The sequence below is a fragment of the Xenopus tropicalis genome, chromosome 4, assembly GCF_000004195.4.
Source record: "Xenopus tropicalis strain Nigerian chromosome 4, UCB_Xtro_10.0, whole genome shotgun sequence".
In the NCBI taxonomy this organism is placed as follows: Eukaryota; Metazoa; Chordata; class Amphibia; order Anura; family Pipidae; genus Xenopus; species Xenopus tropicalis.
In genome coordinates, this window is record NC_030680.2 from 29,286,111 (window position 1) to 29,309,382 (window position 23,272).

Here is a 23,272-nt window from a genome sequence, read left to right on the forward strand (position 1 = left end):
TCAGGGGGCTAATTTATCTGTCATACTGAACTCCATTCAAGGAGGAAAGTGGGTGTCGTGTGGCACTGTGTTAGGATGTTTTTTTCTTTAAAGCCTACTCTACCTGTATATATGTATGTTTATGTCGATATAATAGTTAGCCAGTACAAGCAATGCCGCCCAGAAACAAATGCCAAAAAATTGGGTCCAGGTTAGATCCAAATTTCAAAGAAAAAACAGCTCACTCGCTGGTCTTCACTGCTGAGGATAGGACAGGACAAGCATGCCACTGGCATCTAAACCCTAAAATGGAACCGAAGGAAGCTTAGAGAAAAAGTCCTCGGACAATTAGGGTCTCCGATACGCTAGGACTTCAAAAAGCCATTGAGCTGAAAGCCTGCCCAGTAGAAGAAAACTGTCTCAAACTGCTATACACTCAGAAGCCACTTTAAATAGCAAAAGAATTAAAATGGCAAAGGAGCTCAGAGGATCACTCTAAGGGGCACATTTACTTACTCACGAACGGGCCGAATGCGTCCGATTGCGGTATTTTCGTAATGATCAGTATTTGGCGATTTTTCGGAAAATTGTCGCAACTCTTTCGTAGCCATTCCGAATGTTGCGTAAAATATTGCGATTTTTTCGTAGTGTTACTAGTTGCGCGAAAAGTCGCGACTTTTTCGCAGCTTTCGTGCCGAGTACGAAAGATTCGGATTCATTCAAGCTTCAGTATGGTGACTTTTCTTGGGCCAGGTTGGAGCTGCAGGGTTCCATTGAGTCCTATGGGAGGCTTCCAAAATCATGCTAAGTCTGAAAGTTTCGCCTTCCGCTTACGCTCAATACGAAAAAGTCGCAACAAGATACGAGCGAATCGTAATGGCTACGAAAAACTCGCGTTTTTTTGCGCAAATCGTATTGGTAACGAAAAAGTCGCGTCAATTTCCGAAAAGTCGGAAAGGCGACGAAAAAATCGCAAAAAAATACGAAAATGTCGCAAAATGTTCGTTTTCCAATCTGAATTTTTCCAATTCGGATTCGTGGGTTAGTAAATGTGCCCCTAAGTATGTTTTGAGTAGATAACTTTTGGAGTTAAGATCCCCTTTAAGGAGCACACAGGCATTCTAGCACTGACTGCTTTACCTGGCAGATACACTCTTCCTTCATGACGACAGACACATCTTATCACTTGTGTTGTGGCTGTTGGAATAAAAAAAGAAAGTAGAAGAAATATTTAGACATTGCTAAAAGAATACAAAATAATGTTCAGTACAACGTAAAACCCTATTTCTTACACTGTAATAAATCTATGTGAAGGGAATATGTATGCACCCCCTCTCAAGTACAGGCCATTCCCTGTGCCTGTCGCCTGAAGGGGACACTGTATCTTCACTTTCTTTTTTCCTTTTTTGTCATTTTCTAATGGGAATTTTATAAAGACAATGTGTAATATATATATATATATTTTTTTTTTTTTTTCATTTTTCCCCAGGTCCATATGTAGCTTTTCTTATGTTTCATTGTATTATATACCAATATAGTGAGGCATTATGATAATATTCTGCATATAAAAATGAGATCATGTTTAGTTAATCAAATATGATATGATATATTCAATTGTTTTCTCTTATTCCTGCTACCAGCATCTTATGATCTCCTTCATTATTAACATGTCTCTTGTTTAGTGGTAAGTACTTACATGGTGGAGTAGGTGGTCCAGGTGGTGTACATGATATCTCAGTTCTTGTCTTCATACAATTACTGTCACATACAAGACTGTAGCATTTTCCATCCCTTTCACTACTGTGGCTGCTTCTTATTTCCTGATCTGCAAGAAGAAGTTGTTCTCTGTTCAGTTGCTTTGCCTTAGTAATATAAATGCTAGCTAACGGCATTATTCTGTGCAGCTTACAGAACAATCATCCAAGTTTCAGAACAAAAAAGCTCACTCACACGACTTCACCACTCCATGGCTGTGGACAGGACGGGTCAGGCATGCCATTGGGAATGATGGCATTGTAAATTGACAAATGCAAAAGAACTCAGAGGAGTATCTTTTGCTTAAATCTTTTTTCGGGGTTTAAGATCCCCATTAAAGGAACATTCTAGTATTGACTGCTGTACCTGGCACGTACACTCTTCCTTCATGATGACAGACGCATCTTCTGATGTGTGTTGTGGCTGAAAAAAATAAAAATGAGTTAGACCACATTGCATTGACCACAAAAACCTATTCCTCACATTGTAGTAAATCTATGTGAGGGGAATATGCATCTTCCCCCTCTTAAATGTAAGCCATTTCCTTGAGCCCACTTTTCTTTGTGGGGATTACTGTGTAGGTTACTGGTCTCACGTTTCATTTTATTATACACCAATATAGTGATGCATTATGATAATAATCTGCATATAAAGATAAGATCATTTTTAGTGAATCCTTTTCGTTTATCCCTGCTACCAGCATCTTGATATCTTCCTCATTATTAACACGTCTCTTGTTTAGTGGTAAGAACTTACTTGGTGGAGTAGGTGGTACAGGTGGTGTACATGGTATCTCACTTGTTGTTTTCTCACAATTGCTGTCACATACAAAACTGTAGCATTTTCCATCCTGTTCACTACTGTGGCTACTTATAATGGCCTCATCTGCAAGAAAAAGTAGTTGTCTGTTTACTCACTTGCCCCTTGTTAATATACAGTAAGTGCTAGGTAACTCCATTATTCTGTATACCTTTCATCTAAAAGTACTGCTCTGCCCCTCTCCTGCATCTGCTGTGATAAATAAATCTTACCTGCACTCAGGTGGCTAATTTATCTGTCATACTAAACTCCATTCATGGGGGAAAGTGGGTGTCATGTGGCATTGTGTTAGGATGTTTTTTTTTTTAAAGCCTACTCTACCTGTATATATGTATGTATATGTCAATGTAATAGTTAGCCAGTACAAGCAATGCCGCCCAGAAACAAATGCTAAAAAAATCTGGGTCCAGGTTAGAGAACAATTATCCAAATTTCAAAGAAAAAACAGCTCACTCGCAGGTCTTCGCTGCTGAGGATAGGACAAGACAAACATGCCACTGGCATCTAAACCAAAAAAAGGAACCGATGGAAGCTTAGAGAAAAAGTCCTTGGACAATTAAGGTGTCCGATCCTCTAGACTTTCAAAAAGCCATTGAGCTGAAAGCCTGCCCAGTCTTAAACTGCTATACACTCAGAAGTTGCTTTAAATAGCAAAAGAGTATGTTTAGAGAAAGTTACTTTTGGAGTTAAGATCCCCTTTAAGGAGCACACAGGAATTCTAGCACTGACTGCTTTACCTGGCAGATACACTCTTCCTTCATGACGACAGACACATCTTATCACGTGTGTTGTGGCTGTTGGAATAAAAAAGAAAGTAGAAAAAAATGTACACATTGCTAGAAGAATACAACTTAATGTTAGGTACAAAGTAAAACCTTATTCCTCACAATTTATTAAATCAATGTGAGGGGAATATGTATGCACCCCATCATCTCAAGTACAGGCCATTCCCTGTGCCTGTCGCCTGAAGGGGATACTTTATCGTCACATCCTTTTTTCCCTTTTTGTCATTTTCTAATGGGAATTTTATAAAGACAATGTGTAATATAGATTTTTTTCCCTATTTCCCCAGGTCCATATGTAGCTTTTCTCATGTTTCATTGTATTATACACCGATATAGTGATGCATTATGATAATAATCTGCATATAAAAATGAGATCATGTTTAGTTAATCAAATATAATATGATATGTTCATATCATATTCAATTGTTTTTTCTTATTCCTGCTACCAGCATCTTAAAATCTCCATCATTATTAACATGTCTCTTGTTTAGAGGTAAGTACTTACATGGTGGAGTAGGTGGTCCAGGTGGTGTACATGTTATCTTAGTTCTTGTCTTCATACAATTACTGTCACAAACAAGACTGTAGCATTTTCCATCCCTTTCCCTACTGTGGCTGCTTCTTATTTCCTGATCTGCAAGAAGAAGTTGTTCTCTGTTCAGTTGCTTGGCCTTAGTAATATAAATGCTAGCTAACGGCATTATTCTGTGCAGCTTACAGAACAATCATCCAAGTTTCACAACAAAAAAGCTCACTCACATGACTTCACCACTCCATGGCTGTGGACAGGACGGGACAGGCATGCCATTGGGAATGATGGCATTGTAAATTGACAAATGCAAAAGAACTCAGAGGATCACTTGGAGTATCTTTTGCTTAAATCTTTTTTCGGGGTTTAAGATCCCCTTTAAAGGAACATTCTAGTATTGACTGCTTTACCTGGCACATACACTCTTCCTTCATGATGACAGACGCATCTTCTGATGTGTGTTGTGGCTGAAAAAAATAAAAATTAGTTAGACCACATTGCTAACAGGATAGAAAATAATGTTTGGTGCAAAACAAAACCCTATTCCTCACATTGTAGTAAATCTATGTGAGGGGAATATGCATCTTCCCCCTCTTAAATGTAAGCCATTTCCTTGAGCCCACTTTTCTTTGTGGGGATTACTGTGTAGGTTACTGGTCTCACGTTTCATTGTATTATACACTAATATAGTGATGCATTATGATAATAATCTGCATATAAAGATAAGATCATTTTTAGTGAATCCTTTTTGTTTATCCCTGCTACCAGCATCTTGATATCTCCCTCATTATTAACACGTCTCTTGTTTAGTGGTAAGAACTTACTTGGTGGAGTAGGTGGTACAGGTGGTGTACATGGTATCTCACTTGTTGTTTTCTCACAATTGCTGTCACATACAAAACTGTAGCATTTTCCATCCCGTTCACTACTGTGGCTTCTTATAATGGCCTCATCTGCAAGAAAAAGTAGTTGTCTGTTTAGTCACTTGTCCCTTGTTAATATACAGTAAGTGCTAGGTAACTACATTATTCTGTATAGCTTTCATCTAAACATACTGCTCTACCTCCCTCCTGTATCTGCTGTGATAAATAAATCTTAACTGCACTCAGGTGGCTAATTTATCTGTCCTACTGAACTCCATTCACAGGGGAAAGTGGGTGTCATGTGGCACTGTGTTAGGATGTTTTTTTCTGTAAAGCCTACTCTACCTGTATATATGTATGTATATGTAGATATAATAGTTAGCCAGTACAAGCAATGCAGTCCAGCAACAGATGCCAAAAAATCTGGGTCCAGGTTAGAGAACAGTTATCCAAATTTTAACGAAAAAACAGCTCACTCGCTGGTCTTCACTGCTGAGGATAGGACAGGACAAGCATGCCACTGGCATCTAAACCCTAAAAAGGAACCGAAGGAAGCTTAGAGAAAAAGTCCTTGGACAATTAGGGTCTCCGATACTCTAGGACTTCAAAAAGCCATTGAGCTGAAAGCCTGCCCAGTAGAAGAAAACTGTCTTAAACTGCTATACACTCAGAAGCCGCTTTAAATAGCAAAAGAATTAAAACGGCAAAGGAGCTCAGAGGATCACTCTAAGTATGTTTTGAGTAGATAACTTTTGGAGTTAAGATCCCCTTTAAGGAGCACACAGGCATTCTAGCACTGACTGCTTTACCTGGCAGATACACTCTTCCTTCATGACGACAGACACATCTTATAACTTGTGTTGTGGCTGTTGGAATAAAAAACAAAGTAGAAAAAATATTTAGACATTGCTAAAAGAATACAAAATAATGTTCCGTACAACGTAAAACCCTTTTTCTTACACTTTAATAAATCTATGTGAAGGGAATATGTATGCACCCCCTCTCAAGTACAGGCCATTCCCTGTGCCTGTCGCCTGAAGGGGACACTGTATCTTGACTTTCTTTTTTCCCTTTTTGTCATTTTCTAATGGGAATTTTATAAAGACAATGTGAAATATATATATTATTTTTTTTTCCTTTTTCCCCAGGTCCATATGTAGCTTTTCTCATGTTTCATTGTATTATATACCAATATAGTGATGCATTATGATAATAATCTGCATATAAAAATGAGATCATGTTTAGTTAATCAAATATGATATGATATGTTCATATCATATTCAATTGTTTTCTCTTATTCCTGCTACCAGCATCTTATGATCTCCCTCATTATTAACATGTCTCTTGTTTAGTGGTAAGTACTTACATGGTGGAGTAGGTTGTCCAGGTGGTGCACATGTTATCTCAGTTCTTGTCTTCATACAATTACTGTCACATACAAGACTGTAGCATCTTCCATCCCTTTCACTACTGTGGCTGCTTCTTATTTCCTGATCTGCAAGAAGAAGTTGTTCTCTGTTCAGTTGCTTGGCCTTAGTAATATAAATGCTAGCTAACGGCATTATTCTGTGCAGCTTACAGAACAATCATCCAAGTTTCACAACAAAAAAGCTCACTCACACGACTTCACCACTCCATGGCTGTGGACAGGACGGGACAGGCATGCCATTGGGAATGATGGCATTGTAAATTGACAAATGCAAAAGAACTCAGAGGATCACTCGGAGTATCTTTTGCTTAAATCTTTTTTCGGGGTTGAAGATCCCCTTTAAAGGAACATTCTAGTTTTGACTGCTTTACCTGGCACATACACTCTTCCTTCATGATGACAGACGCATCTTCTGATGTGTGTTGTGACTGAAATAAATAAAAATTTGTTAAATCAGATAGGGTGGTGGTTAATGGTATATTCTCTACTTGGAATAAGGTTCTGTACTGGGTCCACTTTTGTTTAACTTGTTCATTAATGACATAGGGTAGGGTATTATAAGTACTGTATCAGTGTTTGCAGATGACACATTTCTCTGCAGCCCAATTAATCACATTTAGGGTTTGGCATCCTTGCAGCAGGATCTTAAGGCTTAGTAGCAGATAAGATTTATTGTTGATAAATGTAAGGTTATTCAACTGGTATGTAAAAATATGTAATCACTTATACCATTAATGGGTCTGTACTAGGCAAAACCATAATGGAGTAGGACCTTGGAGTCCTTGTAGATAATAAACTTGGCTGTATCAAGCAATGCCAAGTTGCAGCCACAAGGGCAAACAAGGTTTTGAGCTGTATTAAAAGATGCATACATTCATGGGAGGAGAGTGTTATTCTTCCCCTTTACAATGCACTGGTAAGGCCCTATCTAGAATATGCTGTTCGGTTTTGGTCTCCTGTGCTCAAATGGGTCATTATTGAATTAAAGGGGGTCCAGATAAGGGCAACCAAGCTGGTAAAGGGTATGGAGTCTCAGTCATGAAGACTGACTAAGCTAGGGTTGTTTACACTGGAGGAGAGGCACTGCAGAAGAGGGGGGATATGATAACTGTGTATAAATATATAAGGTGTTCATATAATAATCTCTCTAAATCTTTATTTACTAGTAGGTCCTTCCAACTGACACAAGGGCACCCATTCCAATTAGAAGAAAGGAGGTTCCGTTTAAATATTCGGAAAGGATTTTTTACTGTGAGAGCTGTGTACTTGTGGAATTCCCTCCCTTAAACAGTCATACTGGCTGATACATTAGATAGCTTCCAGAAGGGGTTGGATGGCTTTTTAGCAAGTGAGGAAATATAGGGTTATGGGAGATAGCTCTTAGTATAAGTTGATCCAGGGACTGGTCAGACTGCCATCTTGGGTTCCCCTCTGCGGAAAAGTAGAGAGGATTCATATGGTTTTTTTTTTCCATCCTCAACTAGTGGTTAGGTAGGTTATATATTGGGTATTAAGGTTGAACTTGATGGACGTATGTCTTTTTCAACCTAACTTACTATGTTACCACATTGCTAACAGTATATGAAGTAATGTTTGGTGCAAAACAAAACCCTATTCCTCACATTGTTATAAATCTATGTGAGGGGGAATATGCATCTTCCCCTCTCAAATATAGGCCATTTCCTTGTGCCCATTGCCTTAAAGGGATGTTTACTTCCTTTTTCCCCTTTGTCATTTTCTAATGGAAACATTGCTAAGACAATGTGAATGTTTTTTACCAGAACAATCTTTAGGCAGATATCCCTTTTACGGTAGTTCAAAAAAGAAGGAGAGTAGCAACACTGCAAAATTCATATCATATTACTTATAATGTTTGAGGAAAAGAGCTGCAGTTCAAAAAGTACTTTAGGTCATGTCCATCAAAACATCAATTTTCTTTCCACTGACACTAATAAAATATATACGTATCTTCCCCTTCCTATTTGTCATTTATCCTAAACAGGGCATACACAAACAAAGTAGAATATAGTGAAGGGATTCTTCTTTGCAGGAATTATTGTGTGGTTTGCTTTCCACACATTTCATTGTATCATACACCAATATAGTGATGCATTATGATAATAATCTGCATATAAAAATGATCATTTTTAGTAAATAGTTTTCTCTTATCCCTGCTAGTTGCATCTTGAAATCTGTCTCATTATTAACATGTCTCTTGTTTAGTGGAAAGTACTTACCTGGTGGAGTAGGTGGTACAGGTGGTGGACATGATATCACAGTTCTTATTTTCTCACAATTGCTGTCACATACATAGCTGTAGCATTTTCCATCCCTTTCACTACTGTGGATGCCTATAATTTTCTCATCTGCAAGTAGAAGAAGTTGTCTGTTTAGTTGCTTGTTCTTGTTAATATAAGTGCAAGAAACTTCATTATCATCAATATTCATCATTTGTAATACTAATGGTGCTAGCAAACGGTGGGGATATATGCAGTATAAATGATGCCATTTGGGTGGGGGAGACGTGCCTAACTGATATACATTGTAGGCAAATTTAGGCTTTACATGTCCTTTAATTCACCCCTGCTAGTTATTTCAAAACATGCAGACATTCTAGTATTTTCTGCTTTACCTGGCATATATACTTTTCCATTATGGTAACATGAACATCTTGTGATATGTGTTGTTGCTGCTGAAGTTGTTTCTGACACAGATGTTGCTGTTAAAATAAAATTGAAATCAGAAGTAAATTAGATATTGCTCATAAGACATGACATAATTTTTGTAATTAAATTATCTTTTATCAATATTATCTCACATTTTCCTCATATCTTAATAAATCTGTGTCAGGGAATATTTATTTTCCAACAAATCCAGTCCATTTCTTGGTGCTCATTGTCATAAAGACATACTGTCTCTTTACTTTCTGAGAATATTGTTAAGCAATGGCAATGTGTAATTATTTTTTCCTCATTACCCAAGTCTTCCTGGGCAGATTGCAGTTATACCTTGCCCAACTTGTAACTGTCTTTGAGGCTGGCTGGCTGCATGCTTTCTGTCCATGTTCCCTTAGTATTTCTATAATCCCCTAATACACAACCAAAGGGGGCCATGATTTAGTAACCAATTTAAGTAGTCTAACACAACTAGGACTTTGCGTAATACTCTAGTACTTTAACTAGGACTTTAGTACTTTTACAGCCTGCTCAGAGATATAGAATTTTAAACCAATTTTATGAAAAAGGTTGTGTAGAAAGTACCTTAATTGGTTAAACTGTTTTAGAAAGTTGCATAGCTTATGCATGCTGGCTTCTAGTCAACTTGTCTGTGAACAATGTTTTTTCTCCAAGATTTCAATGGACTTGATAGTCCACTGACATCTAAAATTTATCCATAAATTTATAGTATAGTATAGTATATAGTATAGTATAGTATTAGATAAAAGCACATTTGCATGTGTATATTAATGTCCAATTGAGTATATTCATGTAAAGAGAGCCATAAATGCATTGTGCAGAGGTTAATTAAAAGTCACTTTCCAATGCCAGATATTGGTTATTGAGAACTCCTGCTCTGTACTATACAGTTAGCAGGACTCTATTATGTGATCCTATAGGAATAACACCAGAAAATAGCTTAAATGCACCTATTGGTCTATTTATAATGAACAGGTGATTTGAAAGATGCCTAATTTTTTTCACGTTTATCTATTATAGTAGGATGTAAAGATAAATGTTTAATTTCAATTCAATTTTAAGCAACTTCAACTCTGATCGTTTTTGATCTCTCTTAAAGGGGTTGTTCGCCTTGGAATTAATGTTAAGTATGATGTAGAGGGCAGTATTCTGAGACAATTTGCATTTGGTCTTTGTTTTTTATTATATGTAGTTTTTAAATTACTTCACTTTTTGTTTAGCAGCTCTCCTTTGGAATTTCAGCAGCTATTTAGTTGTTAGGGTCCAAATTACAACCAAGGAGTGGTCTTAATGAGAGAGTGGAATATGAATAGAAGAGAACCTGAATACAAAATGAAGTAATAAAAATGAACAATAACAATAAAATTGTAGCCTCACGGAGCAAATGTTTTTGGCTGCTGGGGTCAGTGACCCCCATTTGAAAGAAGAAGAAGGCAAATAATATAAAAACTATAAAAAAATAAAACATAAAAACCAATTGATAAGTTGCATAACATACTAAGAGTTAACTTAAAGGTGAACCACCCCTTTTGAATATAATGTATTTGTTAAGAATCTCTTCCAAAATATGAATTAAATGTGTTCACTTGTTCACACCTTCGTATTTCAGCAACTATCTAGCTAGTGTATTATTTTCCATAGTAAACAGCCAGTGGTTTGAATAAGAGCCTGGAATAAGTATAGGAGGAGGACTGAATAAGATGATAGTAAAAATTAACAATAACTAAAATTGGACCCACAGAGCAATAGGTTTTTGCCTGCTGGGGTGATGTGCATTTTAAACTTGAAAGGGATAGAAAGGGAATGCAAATATATAAAAAAAACTATAAAGAATAAATATTGAAGACCAAATCCAAAGTTGCAAGTAAAGAACATTCTAAAACATTCTTAAATTTTCCTTAAACATTAACCATTTTATTAAAGGGTAAGGAAAGTAATGTGTAATAAGGCAGCATCTGGGCAGCCTTTGTAATAGCTATTAGAGAAACTTATTGCAGTGCTTAGCTATTTTTTATTTGCCAAGTTTCACACTCCTTCAGTGTTGGGTGAACTAGCCCACTTTGTTCCAAGAAACTTGGGCAGTCAGTGTGTCAATAGACAATACCTAAAAATAGCACTGCTATATTTTGGAAAGGATCATAATTTAGTCTGTTCAGATATTTCTGCAATTTCATTATATGCTATGAAATAAACATTAGAAAAAGTGGAGACGTCCCACAGACATTAGAAATATAAACCTATATAACCACAGAAATCAGTGAATACACTGGTTTTGTTTTACTTTAGTAATAATTATAATAATATTATGCATTTTTGTCTTTATATTGCCATGTTGATGGAAAGTACTTATTTATACATTTTTGGAAAAAATGCAGAGCTAAACCCTGCACACAGAGGTGAAGATTTAATTAAAAAAAAAATATATATACATATATATATATATATTTTTTTTTTTTTGCTTTATTGGCTACATATCCAAAAACTGTGTCGCAATCCATAATTAATACTTACTTGGTGAAGGAGTTGTGATTTCTGCAAAAACAATTATATCCATATTAGTATAAATAACAGTATTATATAAATGACTATGGGGTAGATTTATTAAAGGGTGGAAAAAATCCTTTTCACATATTAACACAGGTAAATTAATTTTCTTTATTTTTATGACATTGCAATGGGGACTCAAACATTGGATATGTTTTATATATATATATTGATTTTTTATCTTTTCCTCTACCATCAATTGTAATTTATTACATGTAAATAAGTAATTAATTTATGTATAATGTAGTAACTTAGCAAACTGAGTGACTGAGCAAAAAAATAAAGCAAATCCTGTAGTTAATGATTCTGTCTTTAATGGCTTAAAGGACAAGAAAAGGCAAAGTCACTTGGGGGTACCAAAATGTTAGGCACCCCCAAGTGATTTAAATCGCTTACCTTTTACCCCGGGCTGGTGCCCCTGTTAGGAGAGAACAGCACCAGCCCGGGGTAGCTGCAGCGCTTCCTCCTTTCTGCCTTGTATGCGCGTGCATGTACAGTAGAGTAAAAAGCTGAACTTTAACAGAGAAGTTGGCTTTTCACTCTAATGTGCATGCGCCGGTTGTGGCGTCCCGGCAAAACGAAGGAGGAAGCACTTGCTACAGGTACCCTGGGCTGGTGCAGTTTTCTCCTAACAGGGGCACCAGCCCGGGGTACAAGGTAAGCTATTAAAGTCACTTGGGGGTGCCTAACATTTTGGCACCCCCAAGTGACTTAGCCTTTCCTTGTCCTTTAAATTGTATTAATATCTACTGCACACAGTTTGTTCCCTTTCATTAAAAGTAGATATAGGTTGTAGAAGGTGTCTACCCCCTCTTAATAGCTTGAAATCTTGCTCCTTTCTCCCTCTCCCCCTCCCTTCTCCCTCCTTCCCATTCCCCTTCCTGCTGTAATCTGAGCCCAGAGCCACCAGGTAGCAGCCTGCAGGCAGAGAAGTGATGTCAGACCAAGCTAAAATGGCAGCTGCTATCTTAAACAAACAGAGAGAGCTTCTGTGGTTGTTTACTCAGGTAAGGTAAATCATTCAACAGAATAAAGAATAAAGTTTTCTAGCTTATACTACACTTATGCACTTGTATCCTTTTAATTTTTACTTAGAGTGTATAATATGAAATGTAGATGTAAGTTGAAGTTACTATTAAAAACACTTTTTAATCTATATATTTAAAATTGCTTGTACTTTCTTGGCTATTCATGCAAGGCTCAGTTACATTACATGGTTGGTTTACATATCATGATCATAGTCAGTGTATGAAAAATTTTAATATCTACAGAAATCTTACCAGTTGTGGCTGAACAAAGGGTGGTGGTTGTAATTACAGTTCCATTTTGACATTTACTATGAACACAGAGATCTGGTGAAGTGTATGTAGAAATTATGGTATTTGATGGTATTGGCGGTGTTGTAGAACTCATGATGCAGCATGCTAACAAAAAGATTTAAGAAATTAGAGAGATTACTTGGCACCCATTGGTATTGTTAATATTGCTTTGTTGGGTAAATTGACTTAGTATGTGTATATATACAATCAGACTCTAAAGCAGAGTAAGGGAAACTATCAAGGTTGACCCAGCATTAGAGCTGGGTAGCCAAACAAAGAGGGGAAGTTATGTAAATTATTGATATTCATCCTATGATTATCCAGATATATTACAGTTATCAGAGTAAGTAATTGCAAGGATTCTGGGTGCTTCTTATCAAAAGTTAATCATAAATACATATAATAAAAAAAAATGTATCAATTGTAATAGAATATGTCCTTTGTACTCAATTACTAGGGGCCCCTCCTATGCCGGAAGCCCAAGACAACTAAACTTTTTGTGATCTGTGGAACCTTCAAGATTGAATAAAAGATGACCAATCGCAATCTAATTTTTTAAATGTATTTACATATTTTTGTTATTTGTAGCACTAATAAAAAACTGAATAGTATATACACTTTAAGCATTCATTGAAGAGTAAGATTAAAAATCATTACTGTTTTAGAAGATTTTTGAATTAAGGGATGACAACTGTAATGTTTTACAAAGCACCCTGGGGCTTGCCTTGCAAACCATCAACTGATACTGATCATGATCATTTATGATTTACCAGAAAGATGACCTTACAATACATTTTATTTTAATATGGGGCTAATTTACCCAGAAGCCATTTAGGAATTCAAAAGTTTTAGTACCTGGGTCTGTAGTACATTGCATCTTTAGGTCAGTACCACACGTACTGTAAAAGAAACAAATAAAAACTGCTTTATAGACAGTATAACAAACTCATACCTTAAACACATGTATAACAGATACATGTATTTAACACTGTACATTTATCTGTTAATATACTTATCCACTTGTTTCTCTAAAGGTCTTTAAATACTAATACTGCAGACTTACTAACCTTTAGTGGTTATGCCAAGTACAACAACCAGCTTTTTAGAATAATTGTGCCCCCTCATTGCCTGGCACTGACTGAGTCAGTTTTTAGGATTAAAGGAAACCTTTCACCCAGACATAAAAAGTTCTATAATAAAATTCCTTGCCTTGATGATTGATTTCAACAAAATAACACCTGCCTGTTGGCTCTAATTATGGATTCAAAAAGAATGTAGGAAAGAGAATTAAAATAATTCATATAGTGTAAAAAATGTTCATTTTGCATGACAAATGATACAATTGGATATGGAGTGATTTCTTAACTTGGCAGGTACCTTTTAATTTTCACTGGGGTGTTGGAGTTCAAAGAGTGATCAAAACAGTAAATGCGTTCATAAAGTTGTCCTTAAGTTCAACACTTCCCTGATGGTCAGTAAAGTGTTAATATCTAAGAATAATATCAAGCTGCTAAGAATACCTCTGGTTTAGCTAGTTGGTAAATCTGCCACTATATGTTTGGTCACCTTTTTACTTTTTATAGTTGACTCGTTCATTTTTCACATCCTACATTATGAGAAGTGAGCTTAAGTCATCCTCTTTATTTTATCTCTAGTTCTCAACAATTTATAGATCTGTTTATTAAAGAGAAATGTGGAATAACACTTGCACTATTGGAAAAAGTAAGTAAACTCCTGTAGAGTGGCTGCAATTCTGACATGTCTCCTAAATACCCAACAAGGTATCACCTCTAACAGCATTCGAGCATAACCACACAGTTTTATTACAGATGTGAATGTGATCAGTGAGAAAACAAATTATCATTTTGAGGGATGCTACCTTTGTTCAACAGAAAAAAAGGGTTTTCATAGAAGTCACACATACATTGTCATCTAAAATCTAAAGATTCATTATATATCGGTTCATAAATGAATCACAGCATGAATTATTTTTATAAGGTATGATGTTTATTAAATATAATACTAACATTTCTCCTAAAATGCTAAGTCTAGCAAAATGGTGCAATCATCACCTCTTTTAAGCAAGCTATAAGCTACCCCCTTCTCTCTAGTTATACATCTACTTTTTGTTAGAAAATCAGTCTCAGTCTGTACTATTTTAGAAAAGCATTTTTTTTATATTTATAATAGGTTGCTTAACCCTATTTACACTGAAGTGAAGCACCTGTAAAGACTATCTAAAAAAGTGTGAAGTTTTTTAAGACAATGATAGGCACTAAGGGGGTTATGTAAAAAAGGCACTAAGTTTGCTCAGGAGCAGTAACCCATAGCAACCAATCAGCAGGTAGCATTTACTGGTCACCTGTTGAAAAGCAAACATTTTATTGGTTGCTATAGGTTACTGCTCTTGGGCAAACTTAGTGCCTTTTTTACATATGGGGGTAATACTGCTTCCTAGCAATAACTCCCATTGAACTATTTAATTTAATCATACCACTAAATTCTCTTTTAGTAGTGTCAGACTGGGCCCCTAGGATCATGTGCAGAAACTGATATGACAGTCATAACCAGTTAGTTCACTTACCTATCAAAAATCTTATTTTACTGGCAATGAGCATCAATGGCACCAAAAGCAATTGGCTAGATAGACAAACCGCAGAGGCATAGGCAGTACAGGCTAGAACCTAGACTATGCTTAACATAGCACTCTTATGTACCATTAATGTGCTATATTGTTGAGAAAGAAAAAAAATATTAAAATGTTTTCTTTAAAAGAGTAGACAACATACGTTTTGATTTAAAGCCATCCCTTGTTTTTGACTAACAATGAATACTGATCATTAACAAGGGACTGAATATTAGAAATATCAAATGTGTTATTAACAATCTAACTTGTGTTTTATACTATATGTTTTAAACAAGTTTGTTTATTTAAGGGTGTAATGTTTTGAATAATATCTTATAGACAATGTGCCAAATATTTTGTTTAATAGCAGCTGTTTCTCTTACTTACCATATTTGACAGGGTTCAGGATTAGGTATTTGCTGACCAATGCTGTAGGTACTGTTGTTGACAATGCATGGACAGTGATCGACACATAATTTACCGATTTCATCATAGTAAGGACGTTCAGATGGACAAGTTGGGTAACAACCTTAAGATAATAAATAGATCAACTGTAATTATTTACGAAAAGAATCTTTATAAATGTTTAAAATAGCAACAAAAAAAAAAAATTTGCAGAAAGTCCAGAATGGGAAGCACACCATATAAAGTTACTAAACCTTGGTGCTAGAGCCAAAAAATCTTTAAACATGAAAAAGTGTCAGCACTCTTAGGATTTTCATGAAAGATCAAAGAAGTCATCAAGGCTTTTGCAATGCAAACCGTTTGCATTGCAAAAGCCTTGATGACTTCTTTGATCTTTCATATATTCATATATATATACTTAAATAAAAATGTCCATGGCGATCAAAAAATATGCAACATGATCAGTACAGGTGTAGGATCCCTTTTCCAGAAACCCGTTATCCAGAGAGTTCTGAATTACAGAAAGGCCATCTCACATATACTCCTTTTTAAACAAAGAATTCTAATTTTTAGAAATGATTTCCTTTTTCTCTGTAATATTAAAACAGTACATTGTACTTGATCCAAATTAAGATGTAATTAATCCTTATTGGAGGCAAAACAATCCTATTGGGTTTATTTAATGTTTAAATTATTCATATACTTAAATCATGGAGATCCAAACTACAGAAAGATCCCTTATCCAGAAGACCCCAGGTCCTGAGCATTCTGGATAACAGATCCCATACCTGTATTTGTATCTAAATCCCTTGTTTATATTGTGGCAGGATTGTTTTAAAATTGTATTTTTTCCTAGGCTGGTGTCTACTAATATTTTATTGAATATATAAAAATGTATGTGTGTTGGAGAAATGTTTATTGACTGGTAATTGACTCAGAGGGGTCTGTATAATTTACATAATGCACCAAGCTTAGATTCAACATGTCATAAGATGGACTCACTGTGACTATCACTCTGAATAATAAGTAAAATAAATATATTAATGTTAATAATACATATTTTCAGTTCCAAGACAAACAATTCTATGATCTTTATAATACAGGTGATATTTATAGCATTCGCTTTTTCAATCTCTGAAGGCTTTTATAACAGAAGTAGAAAATATTTGTTTTCTTTCAGCATTTAATCAAGCAAGGCAGTGCATGAATACCTTCCAGGTGTGTGACAGGTGGTGAGCTGCAGTACTTGGTGATGTGGTGGTTGCTTCTATCCTCAGGACCACAAGCAAAGTAGTGCCACATACATTCATTCTCATCGGTGTTATAGTAGTCACAGAATATTGCTAGAGTAGTAGGAACAGAATTCATACTGTGTTAATTTTCAAGCTTTTGTGTGATCTGTTATCCAGATATACACCTTCTAATAAGGTTCAAAGTGTAATATTTAAAGAAAAGTACTGATTTTTAGTATCCTTAAGGCATGATTTATGGAAATACCCCTTATTTGGAAAACCCAAAGCATTCCAAGCATTAATACAACTATTAATATTATTAATATTACTACTACTAATAGTAATATTTAAAAAAAAAATCCTATGGCTGTACATGGAACCACATTAAACGCATTTGAATTTTAGGTAAGCAGTGATATACTCACGACATATTCCTGGTGTTCTCCAGTGAACACAGACATCTGCTTTAGCGCAGAGTTGAGCGTAGGCAGCCACAGCAGTGCAGAAGCACTCACAGTCCCCACCAGTGTCACAGGAGCACACATCATTTACACAAGCATCATAGAAGGGTTTTGGATCCACCTATCAAAGAACATTATATTTTTTAAAATTATATGTCACACACAGCTTTTCCAGTGGTGTGTGGCTAAGTGAACTAAATAGGAACTTCATTTGTGTATCATCCTCTGCAGTTTGAAATGACTATCATATGTAAAATATACAGGGCAACTAAAATACTAATCATCTGTTAAACCTAAATGTTTATTTTGGGCTAATATAACTCCTCCTAAGATAAGGAAAAAAAAAGGTGACCTAATAAACACTAATGGGTTGATTCACTAAAGGGCGTTAAAACGAGCACTATTTAGAATGCATTAAAAATTGTATTGCTTCTTATTTTTTGCGACTTAACGCTCGATTCATTAAAAAGACAGGTGTCATAATTAAAACGCGATGTTCTTCGCGTTACTTAACTCGCGATGAACGCTTTTCTTGCGCAATTCCCAGTCGCGTGCGTTATTTCCCACTGTGCGCGATATATTTTGCCGATATATTGTGCTACATTAGCGCACAATTTTACGCAAGGAACCATTACTTTCGGAAAACTACAGTTCTGAAAATGATCATTTCCCTGCAAACTGGCGGCTGCATCACTCTAGGGCCAACACATACTTGAATAAATCACACTGCAAAGTCCATATTGTGTTGCCAAAAGCTCATTAACTGTTCTTTTCTATAATTACCACCTGGCCCAGGTAGGTGATAATATTCGCACAGACTAATGTGATATTTAGCGCTTCATATGTGTTTGTGAATCATGGTTATTACTATTTATATTTGTTAATTAACGCAATACGATAGAAATAACTGTGTTTTTTAGCGCATGCGATCTGCATCTTAACGCATGCAAAATGACTATGATGAATCAGTACTTATTTATTGCATGCTTTTTAACGCAAATAAGCATGCGATAAGTGTTATCGACCTTTAGTGAATCCACCCCTAAATATTGTATTTTGAAAAAGAGTGTACCTTGCTATGGCAGCTTCGGAAAACATCGTTGGTGATAATGTCACACTTCTTTTCAGCCCAAGATCTGCGGTGGGGTGCTGCCATGCATGGCTGGGGAATACTGTTTGCATCAGGACAATCATTACTACGCTTCCAACTGTTTCCAAATGGCATTGCATTGCTGGCTTGTATTGATTGGCTGGTCAGGAAGTCATTGTTGGCGTTATCATCATAATTTCCACACAGGCCACAAACTTTACCCTAAAAAAGGATTATCAACAAGAAATCTTATACATAGACAAATGAGATATGATAACCAGATTGAGTGCTTGCATTCAAAAGTATGATCACGATGATACCCACACTCCTAGGAGTGTGGGTACCATGAGGCACTGGGATGCACCTATCCATTGTTTGGTATAGTATGTTTGATTTTCTCTAATTGTTTGTTTAATTTTGAGCCAATAAATAGTTGTTTTTCTCACTGAATACAGGTATCGGACCCCTTATCCGGAAACCCATTATCCAGAAAGTTCCAAATTAAGGAAAGGCCATCTCCCATAGACTCCATTTTAATCAAATAATTCACATTTTAAAAATATATTTCAGTACCTTGTACTTGATCCCAATTAAGATATAATTACCCCTTATTGGGGGCAGAACAGCCCTGTTGGGTTTAATTACTGTTTGAATAATTTTACTAGCAAACTTAAGGTAAGAGATCTGAATTACGGAAAGACCCCTTATCCGGAAAACCCCAGGTCCCATGCATTCTGAATAATGGGTCCCATACCTGTACTTTGTTGATTGATTGATTATATATATATTCAGGACCTATCAGTGGGATATAACTTGCAGATTCTCTTTCTTAATCTATTACTAATACTAATTGAATCATCCCAATAAAATGAATATGGGTTAGGAAGAACATCAGTAAATGGAGGCAGGCTGGAGTTTGCTCACTGTAGGCACTTCCATCTTACAACAGAATGAAGGGAACAGTATGAATACTGAATAGTGAATAATTAACACTGTGTATAGAAACAAAATTGATAGCTATGATAACAATAACATCCACATTAATCTGTTTTCTGTTTTTCAAGGTCAGTGTTCTTAGCAACGTCCTGCATTTTCAGAACCAACACCCTTCTCTAACTCCAACAATGGATAACAATGGATGGACAAAAAAATCTGTGTGTTTTAATTGAGAATACTGCTCTCTAAAATATGCCAGAATTTTTCTGTTTTGTAACGAATTATTAGCAAATAATACACCTTATATTACCTTGTAAGAAGATGGCAGCCTGATTAATAAGGAGGTTTTCTTGTCCCAGATGAGGGAAATATCATCGCTTGTATGAATTGCTAGGTAAAGACCCACTTCACGGACTTTATATTTCACTTCCATTTCAGATTCTCCAAACTTTTCCATGTGACTATTAGTCAACTTCAGTTCTGTATTCTGAATAGTGAAACAAATCAATAGTTTTATAGTAAACGTAGGGCTAAGTCAGAAATCCAAAAATAATCTAAAAAGGTTAATGCCATGGTCTTAGTAACCCTTCTTATGAGGTTAAAACACAAATATCAGTTGCTCACAACATTTTCTAGCTGTTATTGAGATCCTATATTTCAATCTGTACCTCCTTGAGATGACTATGTGTGTCCTAATTCAGTACATTTTAGTTTTAACAGATGTGAGGAGTAATGTGTGTCATAGAGTTTTTCAGATGTTAAATGGGAAAATCAGATGGCATTTGGAGGGGAATCTCACCTGATTTCAGCTTTTAAGTGTAATTTCTTAAATGCCCCTCTGTAAATAATCTCCCTACTAATTAATATTGTACACAGGTATTATGTGCCAGAACAGTACAACAGTGCAATACTTACCCCTAAATATATCTTGATAGACTTTGAACATGTTACTCCAGTGGTGCCACATGGGATATTCTCTGTGATTATTCTGAATGTACCATTTGATGCACTGTCACCGCAATAGTCCTATAATGTAAATAAATGCCATTTTAAAAAAGTTCATAACGAATGGAAAAAGTTTTTTGTTTTTACTATTTTTTTTAAATTTAAATGATGTTAAGTCCTTACAGAAACATAAGTGAACCCACTGCACAGTCCACATTTTTAATAAATACTTTTAAGCTTTCTCTACTTGCATTTAAACCAAACACGGAAGGCATTATAGAGTAAAAATATATTCTTTGCAAGGAGCATTGTTCCTCTATTTTGAATTAGATATTTTAAAGCACAACAAAACTCAACACTGCCACGGTTCCTGTTCTAAAAAGCAGCATTGAAATTTCATATACAGGTCCTTTTCAAAAAATTAGCATATTGTGATAAAGTTCATTATTTTCTGTAATGTACTGATAAACATTAGACTTTCATATATTTTAGATTCATTACACACAACTGAAGTAGTTCAAGCCTTTTCTTGTTTTAATATTGATGATTGTGGCATACAGCTCATGAAAACCCAAAATTCCTATCTCAAAAAATTAGCATATCATGAAAAGGTTCTCTAAACGAGCTATTAACCTAATCATCTGAATCAACAAATTAACTCTAAAAACCTGCAAAAGATTCCTGAGGTTTTTAAAAACTCCCAGCCTGGTTCATTACTCAAAACCGCAATCATGGGTAAGACTGCCGACCTGACTGCTGTCCAGAAGGCCATCATTGACACCCTCAAGCAAGAGGGTAAGACACAAAAAGAAATTTCTGAACAAATAGTCTGTTCCCAGAGTGCTGTATCAAGGCACCTCAGTGGGAAGTCTGTGGGAAGGAAAAAGTGTGGCAGAAAACGCTGCACAACGAGAAGAGGTGACTGGGCCCTGAGGAAGATTGTGGAGAAGGACCGATTCCTGACCTTGGGGGACCTGCGGAAGCAGTGGACTGAGTCTGGAGTAGAAACATCCAGAGCCACCGTGTACAGGCGCGTGCAGGAAATGGGCTACAGGTGCTGCATTCCCCAGGTCAAGCCACTTTTGAACCAGAAACAGCGGCAGAAGCGCCTGACCTGGGCTACAGAGAAGCAGCACTGGACTGTTGCTCAGTGGTCCAAAGTATGTCATTCGGAAATCAAGGTGCCAGAGTCTGGAGGAAGACTGGGGAGAGGGAAATGCCAAAATGCCTGAAGTCCAGTGTCAAGTACCCACAGTCAGTGATGGTCTGGGGTGCCATGTCAGCTGCTGGTGTTGGTCCACTGTGTTTTATCAAGGGCAGGGTCAATGCAGCTAGCTATCAGGAGATTTTGGAGCACTTCATGCTTCCATCTGCTGAAAAGCTTTATGGAGATGAAGATTTCATTTTTCAGCATGACCTGGCACCTGCTCACAGTGCCAAAACCACTGGTAAATGGTTTACTGACCATGGTATTACTGTGCTCAATTGGCCTGCCAACTCTCCTGACCTGAACCCCATAGAGAATCTGTGGGATATTGTGAAGAGAAAGTTGAGAGACACAAGACCCAACACTCTGGATGAGCTTAAGGCCGCTATTGAAGCATCCTGGGCCTCCATAACACCTGAGCAGTGCCACAGGCTGATTGCCTCCATGCCACGCCGCATTGAAGCAGTCATTTCTGCAAAAGGATTCCCGACCAAGTATTGAGTGCATAACTGAACATAATTATTTGAAGGTTGACTTTTTTTGTATTAAAAACACTTTTCTTTTATTGGGCGGATGAAATATGCTAATTTTTTGAGATAGGAATTTTGGGTTTTCATGAGCTGTATGCCACAATCATCAATATTAAAACAAGAAAAGGCTTGAACTACTTCAGTTGTGTGTAATGAATCTAAAATATATGAAAGTCTAATGTTTATCAGTACATTACAGAAAATAATGAACTTTATCACAATATGCTAATTTTTTGAAAAGGACCTGTATTTACCTAGTATCCTTGAACTGAGCCAAGTTTCTTACCATAGAACCGGTTCTTGAAGCAGTCATGTTGAGTAAGATTGCGTTGCTTTCTCCCTGTACGGCTTTCCTAGTACCCATGCGCCAAAAAGTCCTCCCCCTCACATGGAGTTGTCACTCATACACATAGCCTGGCCACTACTTATAAACAAAGACTCTACAGACACATCGCACAGGAAGTGCAGGGCCAGGTGCATCATATAAATAGTGTAGGGGATCCATAGGGTTAACTAGTCCCTATGGCTTTAAACCCTGCAGCTTCCTTGTTTTGTGCTGTTACTGGGCAAAGACCCATGTATCAGTTTTGAGTTTGCATGTGTGTAATTATTGGTTAACAGGGAGACCACTCCCTTGGCACACAGATATAGTGTTTAGCAGGGGGGTGGGTCTGTCTCTTTGGCTGCCTTTGCTCACAGGGGAAGGAGCACTGAGCCTGAGAGCAGAACTAGGCCCCAGTAAGCCATGTGCCCCAGAGTGTTGTCATCCACTCTGGTGAAGTCGGGGACAGGGACCCCGTGAATGAGGCCCAGTTAGATAGCAAGTTTTGTTGAGAAAGTGAGATAGTGAGGAAAGGAAGCAAGAGCAGTTTGCTTCCTATGCTAAACTGATGTATGTGAGTATATTGCAATAACCCTGCATGATTGATACTGATTGTCTCTGACAATAAACCAATTCAACTGTTCACATGCAAGAACCTTCTGGCACCCATTTATTATTCTGCACTGTACACAGCTACAGTGGGTTGTAGTTGCACTACACCATAGCTCCGTTTGGTCACTTCCACATAGCGAAGGCCCATCCTGAAGGATTGAGTCACGTGTACCCCATGCTCTAGACCT

The 23,272-nt window shown here is 36.6% G+C and overlaps 1 protein-coding gene across 1 annotated transcript in view; it reads right to left on the reverse strand.

Annotated features, from left to right (window-relative positions):
- Positions 1-2,037: 2,037 nt before the first annotated feature.
- LOC100494747 (mucin-2) overlaps positions 2,038-23,272 on the reverse strand; it is a 44,452-nt gene continuing 23,217 nt past the window's right edge. Inside the window, exons 21-34 of the mRNA XM_031901311.1 lie at positions 20,384-20,494; positions 19,779-19,955; positions 18,515-18,754; positions 17,407-17,563; positions 16,961-17,092; positions 15,732-15,873; positions 13,539-13,617; positions 8,792-8,878; positions 8,397-8,562; positions 5,540-5,596; positions 4,692-4,820; positions 3,291-3,347; positions 2,432-2,619; positions 2,038-2,157 (exon numbers count right to left, since the gene is read on the reverse strand). Coding sequence (XP_031757171.1) covers positions 2,038-2,157; positions 2,432-2,619; positions 3,291-3,347; positions 4,692-4,820; positions 5,540-5,596; positions 8,397-8,562; positions 8,792-8,878; positions 13,539-13,617; positions 15,732-15,873; positions 16,961-17,092; positions 17,407-17,563; positions 18,515-18,754; positions 19,779-19,955; positions 20,384-20,494 — 1,842 coding nt within the window. The remainder of the gene's footprint in view (positions 2,158-2,431; positions 2,620-3,290; positions 3,348-4,691; positions 4,821-5,539; positions 5,597-8,396; positions 8,563-8,791; positions 8,879-13,538; positions 13,618-15,731; positions 15,874-16,960; positions 17,093-17,406; positions 17,564-18,514; positions 18,755-19,778; positions 19,956-20,383; positions 20,495-23,272) is intronic.